Source organism: Bactrocera latifrons, unplaced genomic scaffold, assembly GCF_001853355.1.
Source record: "Bactrocera latifrons isolate USDA-ARS-PBARC rearing strain unplaced genomic scaffold, ASM185335v1 scaffold_3, whole genome shotgun sequence".
NCBI lineage: Eukaryota > Metazoa > Arthropoda > Insecta > Diptera > Tephritidae > Bactrocera > Bactrocera latifrons.
Genome location: NW_017536629.1, coordinates 2,951,823 through 2,962,929, shown reverse-complemented (window position 1 = coordinate 2,962,929; position 11,107 = coordinate 2,951,823). Strand labels below are relative to the sequence as shown.

At 36.4% G+C, this 11,107-nt stretch overlaps 2 protein-coding genes and 1 long non-coding RNA gene across 4 annotated transcripts in view; 1 reads left to right on the top strand and 2 right to left on the bottom strand.

Annotated features, from left to right (window-relative positions):
- Positions 1-3,975: 3,975 nt before the first annotated feature.
- On the bottom strand, positions 3,976-5,189 carry LOC108970472. The gene is made up of 2 exons (XM_018935877.1): positions 4,551-5,189; positions 3,976-4,494 (listed from the first exon to the last, which is right to left on the bottom strand). The coding sequence occupies exons 1-2, from the start codon at positions 5,095-5,097 to the stop codon at positions 4,049-4,051; spliced, it is 993 nt and encodes a 330-aa protein (XP_018791422.1). The 5' UTR covers positions 5,098-5,189; the 3' UTR covers positions 3,976-4,048.
- A 626-nt stretch (positions 5,190-5,815) lies between these two features.
- LOC108970473 lies at positions 5,816-8,865 on the top strand. Of its 2 annotated transcripts, none has more exons than XR_001993484.1 (3): positions 5,816-6,308; positions 8,152-8,370; positions 8,762-8,865. It is a non-coding gene; the product is annotated as an uncharacterized LOC108970473 (long non-coding RNA). The 2 variants fall into 2 exon arrangements; XR_001993485.1 differs by lacking the exon at positions 8,762-8,865 and having other exon boundaries at positions 5,816-6,054; positions 6,132-6,308; positions 8,152-8,461.
- A 1,026-nt stretch (positions 8,866-9,891) lies between these two features.
- LOC108970396 overlaps positions 9,892-11,107 on the bottom strand; it is a 1,851-nt gene continuing 635 nt past the window's right edge. Inside the window, exons 2-3 of the mRNA XM_018935735.1 lie at positions 10,293-10,426; positions 9,892-10,205 (exon numbers count right to left, since the gene is read on the bottom strand). Of these exons, the coding sequence (XP_018791280.1) occupies positions 10,056-10,205; positions 10,293-10,426 (284 nt within the window). The 3' untranslated portion in view covers positions 9,892-10,055. The remainder of the gene's footprint in view (positions 10,206-10,292; positions 10,427-11,107) is intronic.

Below are 11,107 nucleotides of genomic sequence, written 5' to 3'. Positions count from 1 at the left end.
TTAATAAAAAAAGTGACAAGGAGAATCAGTACGGGCTAAAAGGTATTTTGCGACCGAATATTAGTAATAGCTTACCTTATTATATGAACAATATAGTTTTAAGACTTTATCTTAAATGTCATCTTAAATACTTTGAAATGAACTTTTTACAGAGACTAATACTCCTAATATGCATGATAGGGAAAGATGCTAACTGATGTCTAGGTTATTGGCAACGATATGTATTATACTAACTGGAAAATTTTTGACACACTTTTTGAGAATATACGAGACATTTGAATGAGCCATACAGAAGAGAAAAAAAAGAACGTAAACTTCGCTTGGATAGAAACTATTATACTCTTTACAAATAGAAGATATTCCTTATCATACAAATAGAGCAGTCAGTTTGTATGGCAGCTATACACAATAGTGATCCGATATGAACAAGTTCTTCAGACAATATGGTATTGTTTTAGATAATAATCCATGCTACATTTCATGCAAATATCTCCTCTAAAGTAAAAGTTTTCCATACAAGCATTTGATTCCGATCGTTCAGTTTGAGTCACTTCTTTGGAAGAGAAGAACGTGTGCAAATTTAAGATCGATATCTTTAAATCAAAGATATTAGTTCACGTATATATAAGGTGTCAGACAGATAGAGGGATAGCCATTATTTTATTTGACATATGGCGGCTAAGCGAAGATATGGAGCGAGATAGCTTATACCCTTGCAGAAAACTATTATGTATATATGTATTGATGTTGGGACTTGTCGATTGTAATAATAAGGTAGCTGGTACAAAAATTGAGTGCTTTATGGAAAGTAGGTGTAAACTATCCCAAAAAGGTAGTATAAACTACTTTTCTACGGTCTCTCGGCAATCATTCAATTGTAAAATTCGTTACCAAATCGCATTGAGAGATTTTGTTTTATATTATATAATGTTGAAATTATAGAAATATTTGAAAGTTTCTTCTTTCTTTCTTCTTATTCTTATTCTTTATTGGCATAGACACGCGGTTTCGAGTTTACCACAGCGCATCAGTTGTTTTTCCTTTTCGCTGTTTGCCGCCTATTGGAGATTATCCACCTGATCTTTCTAACGGAGGTCTTACTCTTCCTCTGCTTCCCACGACCTACTATTCACGGAGCAGGAGTGTTTTCATCCATTCGGACGAAATGACTTTGTCAATGTCGTCGTGTGTCTTATATAGCACTAGGACCATACCTTTCTGCCAAAAACTCGTTACACCGAGTCATTAGACGTTGTCATCGTCCATGCGCCATACAGCAGGACGGGAATGAGGAAATCATCGGGAGAGGACTTTACTTCTCAATTGTCTAGCACATGTTAGTAAGAGTTATTGGATTTCGTGGCTGGCGTTGTTGTCGGTGTTAATGCTGGTTTCAAGACAGACGAAATTATCTCCGACTTCGAAGTTATGAGTGTCAACACTGACGTAGAAGCCACGACTGTTTGTTTTATATATCTTCTTCTCCTCGACGGCATGGAGACCTGCGTAGAAGTTCACGCAAGGGAGAAAAGTTCTCTCGCCAGAAACGATTATTTTATATACCGCTCAAGCAGCTCTCGACTACCGGTCTTAGACCAAATATCCTCTGTGTGCCAAAAAACATCCATTTGAGGGCGAGCTAAAGTAAGAAGGCGAAATATCCCTAACCAGAGTTGTGCGCTGGGTTTGGGACCCGCAACGTAAAAAACTCTCCCAATCATAAACAACATCCTTGTATTTCCTTAAGTCAGTAAAATTATACATATTTGCTCATGGCTTGATTGTCAATGGAAAATATCGAATCACATTTATTCGCATACAAAACGATCAGCTTCATTATTAATATTATATAAAAAAAAACTTAATAAATACAATAATTAATGGAAACAATGCACGCTTTATTTTATTGAGTTTTAAAAACTTCAAAGCTGTTTCGAGTATACATATTTTAAACAGATTTTATAAACGCTTCTGACACTATTTTATTAGGTAGTTAGATATGTTGTTTGAATGTTATTTGTTATACCCCTCTAATATGTAGGCACTGAGGAAAATCATTTTGCTGATATAACTTGGTTGGTAACACTTAGAACTGAGTAAGATAGATAGAGAGTTATATACAGATACAAAAGTGGATTCGTCTCGATGATTTTCGATTGTTAACAACCAATTATGGTCCCTAAGGAGGCTGATATTTATGATGAAGATATTGTGGATATTGGAAAAGCTACAAATGGGGCGAGTTCATGTGCCAAGTCTGATCCAAAAATTTACCAATCTTCTTATTTTCGTTTACTTACTTACTATTTATATAATGATAGCCGCATTTCATGCTAAATTCTTGACATTTATAACATGATCTATAGCAAGCTTATTCTGTGCTCGGTTGTGTTCGCATTCAACACTTCCTTACTTGTTTTATTTCAGTTCTATTTCTATTATGCACGAGCTTGATCTGCATTAGATAACTAGACTTTCCGGAAAACAAACGGAATTACCATAACCAATTTTCAGTAGTTGAGACATATGACAAAACTAGTTATTAAAGTTGGGGAAAAAAAGATGACCTTTTTCCAGAGTTGTTTTAAATTCATTAATATTCCTCGAAATTCTATTTAGAAAATGTATGGCGCATGCTCTCTCTGTGCATTTCGCCATATACCACTTGAATAATAGGAATATATCAATATATTTATATATACTATATATCAATATATATCTTATTCCTAATGTTATATTCCAAATAGAGTTCGACTTTCCCTATATTTGGTAAGAAACGGAGTAAAGTGAAAATTTAAAATTTGTTAAGTTAAGCAGTATATGTGATTCAAACCACCTTTGACCATCCATACCCTTAAATTCGTCAAGCAGAATACGAGATTGTTAATTGAGTAATAAGTTATATTTAACCAGAGTTGCTATTCTGGTTTTTGGTGATGAAAGCAATATTTGGAAATATGAGCACTGAAATATTTGTGTTTTCCCAGCCGTAATTAATCGGCAGAAAGGACAGAATTTCTTTCTCCTACCACGAATCCCACACCAAATTTGTGCTCTTGTATATGACCTCTGGAGTAAATGTCCCAAAGATCGCATTTCTTGATCGGCGATGATGTCTGCCTTTACTTTTATATATGGGTTTCTAGTTGTATCCTTTTCAGTAGGAGCTTCTATGTACTGCTTAGAAAACTTCGTTCTCTTACACTGACCTAAGCTCCGGATTCTGGGAACTTCAACTCTTCAGACTTGAATACAGAACGAAACGGCGGATACCCCAATCAGTGGGATAAACTGAGTTTAATAGCCTTATGAAACTCTCCGCGAACTGACTCAGTTCTCAAGATTTCGAACTAAAATTGTGCACACCTTTTCCTTTCTTCAGCAAGCTTATGTGCCAGAACCACTGAACGATTGCATTTAAGTACTTGTATGGAAAACGTTTTTATTATCGTTTTTATTATCTATCACAATATGATCGATCTGGGTTTGAACTTTTCGATCCGGAGGCAGTGAAGTAGTATATTTCTGAAGCGAGTCAGCCTCAACCCATTTGGAGAGGGTTCGCCATGTTTTGCCAAAGATGACTTCTTGGCGTAAAATCACCAGACCCAATTTTTAAATCGTGGCGGTGACAGTCATCAAATCGTCCTTATGTTCCATCAGCTATTTCTTCCATCACGAATCCCACACCAAATTTGTGCTCTTTGTGCTGAGCACCAGGCCGATAGTTCTTATTAAGTTTGCTGTGGTCGTCACCAAAAGTGGGGTCTTTCATCCAAGACTCTCAGTTTTTTTCGTTGGGAGCGGTTTTTACGTGGCGGATCTTAAGACACATGCACAGCCTCACTAGGCGAGTAATATTAATTTTGACTACCATATCATAAAACTCATTAACCACAAGGGTTCTGAACCTAGATAGTGCAGGATAACACCAATCTTAAGGCTAAATTAAGACACAAAAATGGAACAAGGCAGTTTCACAGCTAAGTACTTCTTCAAATTTTATTATTTCAAACATATTCAAAACACATTAACGATACGAATTCCACTAAAAGTAACCCTGTGGAGGATAGCTGATTTGCTGCTCCTCCTGCGCGTTTGCGTGCGTGCGCGCAGCATAAATGAGCGCCGCAATAAATGCGCTGTTATTCAACATCATCGACATTATAGTGGCCAACTTCAGCATAGGCAACAGGAATGGCAACACCGAACCCAGTAGAATGGCGGGCATGACCATTACAGGTACGGCCATTTGAAGAATTGTGTTTTTATAAGTAGCAAACGAAGATGCCTTCTTAATTTTGCGTCGTATACCGCCAGGTCCACCAACACCACCTGGGCCAGCGCCGCCTAAACCCAAATCGCTTTGCTTCGTGAGCGCCGCTTCAACGCCATGCGTTTCCGATGTTGGCTCCGCAGCATCCAGCGTCTCATCGATTTCCTCAACTAGTTTCGTGGCGCGTCCGCTGGCGCGTACGGCATGCTTTTTCGTTTCTATAAAACAAAGGGAAATAGAATTTGTATACTACTGTTACAATAAGTGCACTCACTTTTGCTCTTCTTCAGCGTGAAGCTCAGCTTGTTGTCGCGACTTGGCACAATCTTCACCATTACGCCGGGAAGGAAGTGCAATTTAATGTCGCGATGCTTGAAGAAGCGCTGAAAACGCACAACCAAACAATGATTCAGCTTCTCATCCGTCATATTCGCATACTTGTTAGCTATCAGGCTGCCCACATTGTCTTCCGTGTCGAAAAATTGATCGAGAAAGTCACGTGTTAAGTTGCCAGTTTGACTGATAGCCTTGCGCTCTTCCATTTTTTGCAAAATGAACAGTTTCGTGCAACGCAAAATGCTGAAGGCGCGCAAGCACTCGTACACTCGCACCGGCAGTGACGCCTGAAAGTATGGCACACTTTTTGCCAGTTCGTCAGTGTGGCGTGCGCTTAAAGTGGAATCACTGCTGCTACTACGCTTTTCAACACCTGCCGCGTTAATTTGAGCAGGCGCGCTGCCTACGCTTAAACGCTCTTGATTGGTGCGCGCTATTAGGGCAACAACAATAATTGCCCAAAGTTGAGCGTTGATGAGCGCCATTTTCGAAAGTTTTTTTTTGTGAAATATTTCCTGTTAAAATAAAGATCTTGTGTCGTCGTGTTGCACGGCAGTTGCACTTCTGTGCGGTTTTGTGAGCGATCAGCGACTGATGCAGTAAAGTGTGCAGCGCGCCAGCAAACCCCAATGCTTCGCTTTGGCCATTTGAGTTCGCAAGCTGGAAATTCTAGACTTTCTTGTTGACGTCGAAGCAAATAAGAAAATGCTGCTGCGCACCGTTTTAATGGGGTTCTTGGAAAGAATCTAGTCCAGTTGTGCGCTGGTTAATTTGCCATATGCGCAACTATCTACCACAGCTTGTTTGGCAATTCAACTTTCAGTTCTTCGATTTCTGCTCTTGCCGTTTTCACTTGATCGTTAATTGATGTAAACATAAATATATATGTCGTGTTAAGACATGTGTATTGGCTTGCATTCATGCAACATGCCACAAATGCTAACGGTGCAATTGTCTGGCCAATCCATATTTCGATAAAAAGATCGTTCTTCTTATTGTTTGGCGCAAAAGTAGTCTTAATTGGCACAAATTTGCAAGTAAATCGCACACAAGATCTTGGATTCGTAGTTAGCACTCGGACTGACTCTGGCGGACAATGCTATTTCAATGAATGATCGATAAGTGGATCAGCGCTTATGTGTAAAAACAGTAAATATTTATTGTACACGAGAGATATTTATTTAGTACGCGGATTGTTTTAGGCCGCGTGAGTGGAATTGTTAAGCAAAATCTTGGTCGCTAGCCATTTTGTGGTTGCATTAAAAGCAACTGTGCGGAACATTTCTTTGCCATTGTCTTCGACTGCGGGCATAAAAGCACATTTAAGAAAATAATAACAAAATATTGGCGGGATCTGAAGACCCAAAAGTTGTATTATATTGTGTTGATTTTAAGTTTTTTTTCATATAAGAATACAGAAATGTATATAGCCAATTTATAAAGTAAGTATGTTTACGCTTTAGAACTCTTAATTCTTAAAGATTGAAGCATAAAACCAAAATGTTAAGCCTCGTTCTAGATTTTCTTTTCAGCGGCATCTCCAAAATAATCATCATCAAATGTAATACACTTCTGCCAACGATTTTTCCAGTCCTCTAAACACTTTTCATAAGCACTTTTTGGGATGGCCTTCAGCTCCTTAAACGACGAAGCGGCATTTTCAGTTTGCGGAACAAGAACAAAAATCCAAATACTGGTGAATACGTTGGTTGAACGATGGTATTCATAGCATTTTTATACTCTCGCAACAAAGTTGCTAAAGAGAGTATTATAGTTTTGTTCATATAACGGTTGTTTGTAAGTCCTAAAACTAAAAGAGTCAGATATAGGGTTATATATACCAAAGTGATAAGGGTGACCAGTAGAGTTGAAATCCGGAAGTCTGTCTGTCCGTCCATCCTTGCAAGCTGTAACTTGAGTAAAAATTGAGATATCATGATGGAACTTGGTTCACGTATTTCTTGGCTCCATAAGAAGGTTAAGTTCGAAGAAGGGCAAAATCGGCCCACTGCCACGCCCATAAAATGGCGGAAACCGAAAACCTATAAAGTGTCATAACTAAGCCATAAATAAAGATATTAAAATGAAATTTGGCACAAAGGATCGCACTAGGGAGGGGCATATTTGGACGTAATTTTTTTGGAAAAATGGGCGTGGCCCCGCCCCCTACTAACTTTTTTGTACATATCTCGAAAACTACTATAGCTATGTCAACCAAACTGTATAGAGTCGTTTCTTTTAGGCATTTCCATATACAGTTCAAAAATGGATGAAGTCGGACAATAACCACGCACACCTCCCATACAAAGGTTATTGTGAAAATCACTAAAAGTGCGTTAACCGACTAACATAAAACGTCAGAAACACTAAATTTTACGGAAGAAATGTCAGAAGGAAGCTACATCCCGGCTTTTTTTAAAAATTGAAAATGGGCGTGGCATCGCCCACTTATGGACCAAAAACCATATCTCAGGAAGTACTCAACMGATTTCAATGAAATTCGGTATRTAATATTTTCTTAAYAYCGTGATGACATGTACCAAATATGGGTGAAATCGGTTCACAACCACGCCTGAAATCTCGATTATCACTTTATCATGCGAGAGTATAAAATGTTCGGTGACACCCGAACTTAGCCCTTCTTTACTTGTTTGGCTTTGAATTCGGTCACAATCGTGGCTCTTTGCGATAGTGCATTATCGCCGTTTAAAATCCATGAATTGTTCTTCCACAATTCCGGCCATTTTAGACGGAACGCCAAAATACGGCCAAATAGAACCTGCATCTTCGTGATGCACCAGACCACGAATGTCGAAAGCCACTATGCATCATTATGATTTTTGAGCAGCTTTGACGTGCTTTTTTTTTTTTGTTTTGGCTCGTTTTTTTTTCTTCCATTTCGATGGTTGTTGACTCATAAACCCATGTCATATAGATAGTTATATTGCTCTCCAGTAATGTGGTATCTGAGTGTACACCATCACACATGTCCAAAGAGATCATTTTACTATACTCTTCTTGAAAAGAGCTCTTAAGGGACGAGTCGAGAACGCGTTTTATACCAAAAATATCCACCAAAATAATTCGAACGAACTCGCAAGAGATGACGAGCTCTCGTCCCATCTCTCTAACGATTTTTAAGCATCATATGCTTCATGTTTTTAATATTTTCAACAGTTAAAGAGGACGACTTTCGAGTCCAGAACGTCTTCAACGATCTCTCGACCATCTTTGAAGGCTTTGTACCACTTGTCTTCTAAAAAAAAAAAATAAGATCCACCATTACAATATCAATATATTTCAAAACCGCAAAATAGAAAATGTTATCGACAATGGATCCCGTCAGAATATTTTTTATAAAAAATATAGTTGTAGGTAGTAGTTGTCGATTTCAGAACTACTTTTAAAAGATATTAAAGCTTTTCTGCGACAAGGCGATAGTGAAGGATATCTGCAGCAAAAAATCTGAATAGTGTTTATTATCTTGATACTGTAACAGCTTATCTGACACAATTTTGATTTCGTTCATTCCGTTCCAGATATTTTGATGTCAAAGACGCGTCTGGCTCTGGAAAGCTAATTGTCGAACAATGGAAATCGACCACTCCGACCGTTATGTAAGTTCCCAAGACAATCGGATCTAAATAACAGGACTGGACCTGGTTTTTTATCCAGCCAACTATTCCTCGAAATTACTTCAAGAATATTTTGGATTGTTTGATGGGGCTGGCAGCGAATCATCTATTTTGATACATTTGGTAATTTACCGGTGACAACTGCTTCATCAGAACGAAGCAGAAACTATCATATCAGCCATAAATATCAGTAGTGACTCGCCAAAAGCTTACGGAGCTTGGTTGAGAGATTTTGTTCATGCATCTTATGAATTCTAAACCTAATTTTTTAAACTCAGAACGTTTTGACAAGGAGCGCTCTTATTTACAGTAACTCAAAATATTCATATCGGTCAAAAAAATGGATTTGTGCATGATTATTTTTGATAATTTTCGACGTGGATCAACTCCGCAAAAGGGCATCCATGAACAACAAGTAGTATTTATCGTTGGTATGGTGAATTCAATCAAGCGCTTAGATCGCTCCCTTAAAATGGCAAACAGTTAACAGAATTTAAATGTTTGTATTTTTTAGAGAAGGAATACGTTTTATTGACCCAAAGAAAGAAGGATATCTCTCTTAACTTGTTGGCTCAGTTGCTAAGGCTAGACCATCGCCGAATTATATATTATATACTGTTTATTTAGAAGAACAAGAAGAATTTTATTTAAATATTTATGGAGGAAGAATTTAGAATGGCATGTCCTTGCCCATTTGTTTAAAACCGAACAAAATCAAGAGTATGCTCTAAACGGAAAGTTGTTAGCATTCAAAAAACTTCCGACTTCAGATTTGGTTTGGTATGTATGTATGTATATTTTAATATGTAATATATGGTAGAATACAGTCTGAGCATACATTAGCCACCAGAGTCCCCATAAAGCTTACACGATATAGAAAAATATGAAAAAAAAAATAAATAAATATTTGAGTACGAGACTGCATTTTCAAAACAAAAAAAAAAATTGAAGGTATGGACATAATATTTATGATATATTCCGGATAGTTTTTCATATAACTTGCAATTTTGTGACTTTCTTATAATGTTGAAATTGTCTAGAATACAGTTACCATATTTGAGGAGTTTTTTAGAAGTCGATTTAGGCAGACATACTAAATCGGAATTTGTTACAACTTTCGCCGCTTTCTAGCAGAAGATAGTAAAGTATAAATTATATTATATATTTATTCTAAGCTTGTCAGTACAGCGACTAAGCAAACCTAAATTTAGTAAAAACTAACCGCTCATATTTGTCTGTGAGTTTCGCCCGTTTTATCGAAATCGAGAAAACGTTTCCCCAAACACAGTGTTTGACCTCATTTCCTCCGCACCGAAAATGTTATCGACACATTTTATGTCGTTCGTGTGCACTTTCTTCTTTCTACATGGCTCGGCCGGTCAAAACCATTGATCAAAACGTGCAACATTAAATGATCACGTTCGTGGCTGCCCATGTTTGCAACGCTATCAAAGTCGAGGAAGTACTAAGAGCAGTTCTGAATACTAAATAGCGGTTACCTACAATGCAATAATGGAAATCATTTCACTTTTGTTTGAGCGCATTTTTTCACATAATTTATTTTCGCAAATATTGTTGGTTTTGTTTTGTTTGTTTTACAAATTCCATTTGCCAGTTGACAAATTTGAAAATATAAAAATATTTAAATAAATAAATAAATATTAGAACTAACTAAATTAATTAAAACACTAATAATTAAGAGTTAATAATATTTTTGGTCTAGTTTCAGCATTCGTTCTTCTTCGGTTTTTGGACTAATCTTCTTCACTGAGGTAACAAAAGTCCTGTTTTTCAACGCGCGACGCCTTTTACCATTCCTTCTCGAGCCAGACGGGTTGTTGGGTGTGTGAGTGCGAGTAGACCACAGGCACGGGTGCAGGAGCGGTATAAGCGGCAGCATGCACTTGAGGAATGGCGCGTGACAGCATTTGACCGATAGCCAGAATTAAGAGGATTACCTGAAAGTGGTTGAAATTGTAGCGGAAAATGGTTTTTGTTGTTTTTTGTGCAGATAGATTGAGAGCAAAAAGTTTAGAAATACTTACACCAACACCCAGTCCCTTCATTGAAACAACGGTGAGTGCGGCCAACAGTGTGGTTATCACACCAACAACAAAAGCGCCGGGAATGACAGCAAAACTCAAGCGCTTCAGGAAGTGATGGCTGAATGTGCGACCTTCTGTGTATGTGGAAGATAATTTTAAGAAAATTTATATTAATTTCGAAAGAGTATAGAGGAGCGGAAAATTAAAACTAAAAAAATTAGTTAAAATTTAAATAACCGCACATAGAAATTAAAAAAAAGAAAACCAAAAAATATGAAAATTATTTTTAATGAATATTTGTTTCAATACAAAAAATTTTTTGTGAATACTTTTAAAAAGTTTAAAAATGTAAATGAGTGTATAAATATTTTATTTTTAATAAAAAGTAAATGGAATAACAAACAATAGTAAAAAAAGTAATTTGAGCAGATAAAGCTTGAAAAATAATTATTTTTGGAAAAATTTTTAAAAATTAAGAGTTAAAAATAAAAGAAAGTTCTTTGGGAGGAAATATTAAAAAAAAACTTTATTTTTTGGAAAATATAAAAAAATTTAAAAAACGTAATTTAAGAATTGAAAAATTTGAAAAAAAAATTGAAAAATTTATAAAAATTACAAAAAAATTTAAAAATAACGCAAAAAGGAGTTTTGTGAGGCAAAAATCTTAAAAAAGCTATTTTTTCGAAAAAATAAAATTAATAAAAAAAAAACTAGGAAATAATTAATAGTGAATAAAAAATATTGAAATAAGTAAATAGAAAAAATTTTAATTTTTGGCATAAATTAAAAAAATGTTTGAAAATGTAAAAAAATTA

Coding starts and splice junctions, on each gene's coding strand:
- LOC108970472 (XM_018935877.1), bottom strand. CDS start 5,097: ATGGCGCTCATCAACGCTCAACTTTGGGCAATTATTGTTGTTGCCCTA. Junction 4,495..4,550: donor CACGCTGAAGAAGAGCAAAA/GTGAGTGCACTT, acceptor TTTGTTTTATAG/AAACGAAAAAGCATGCCGTA.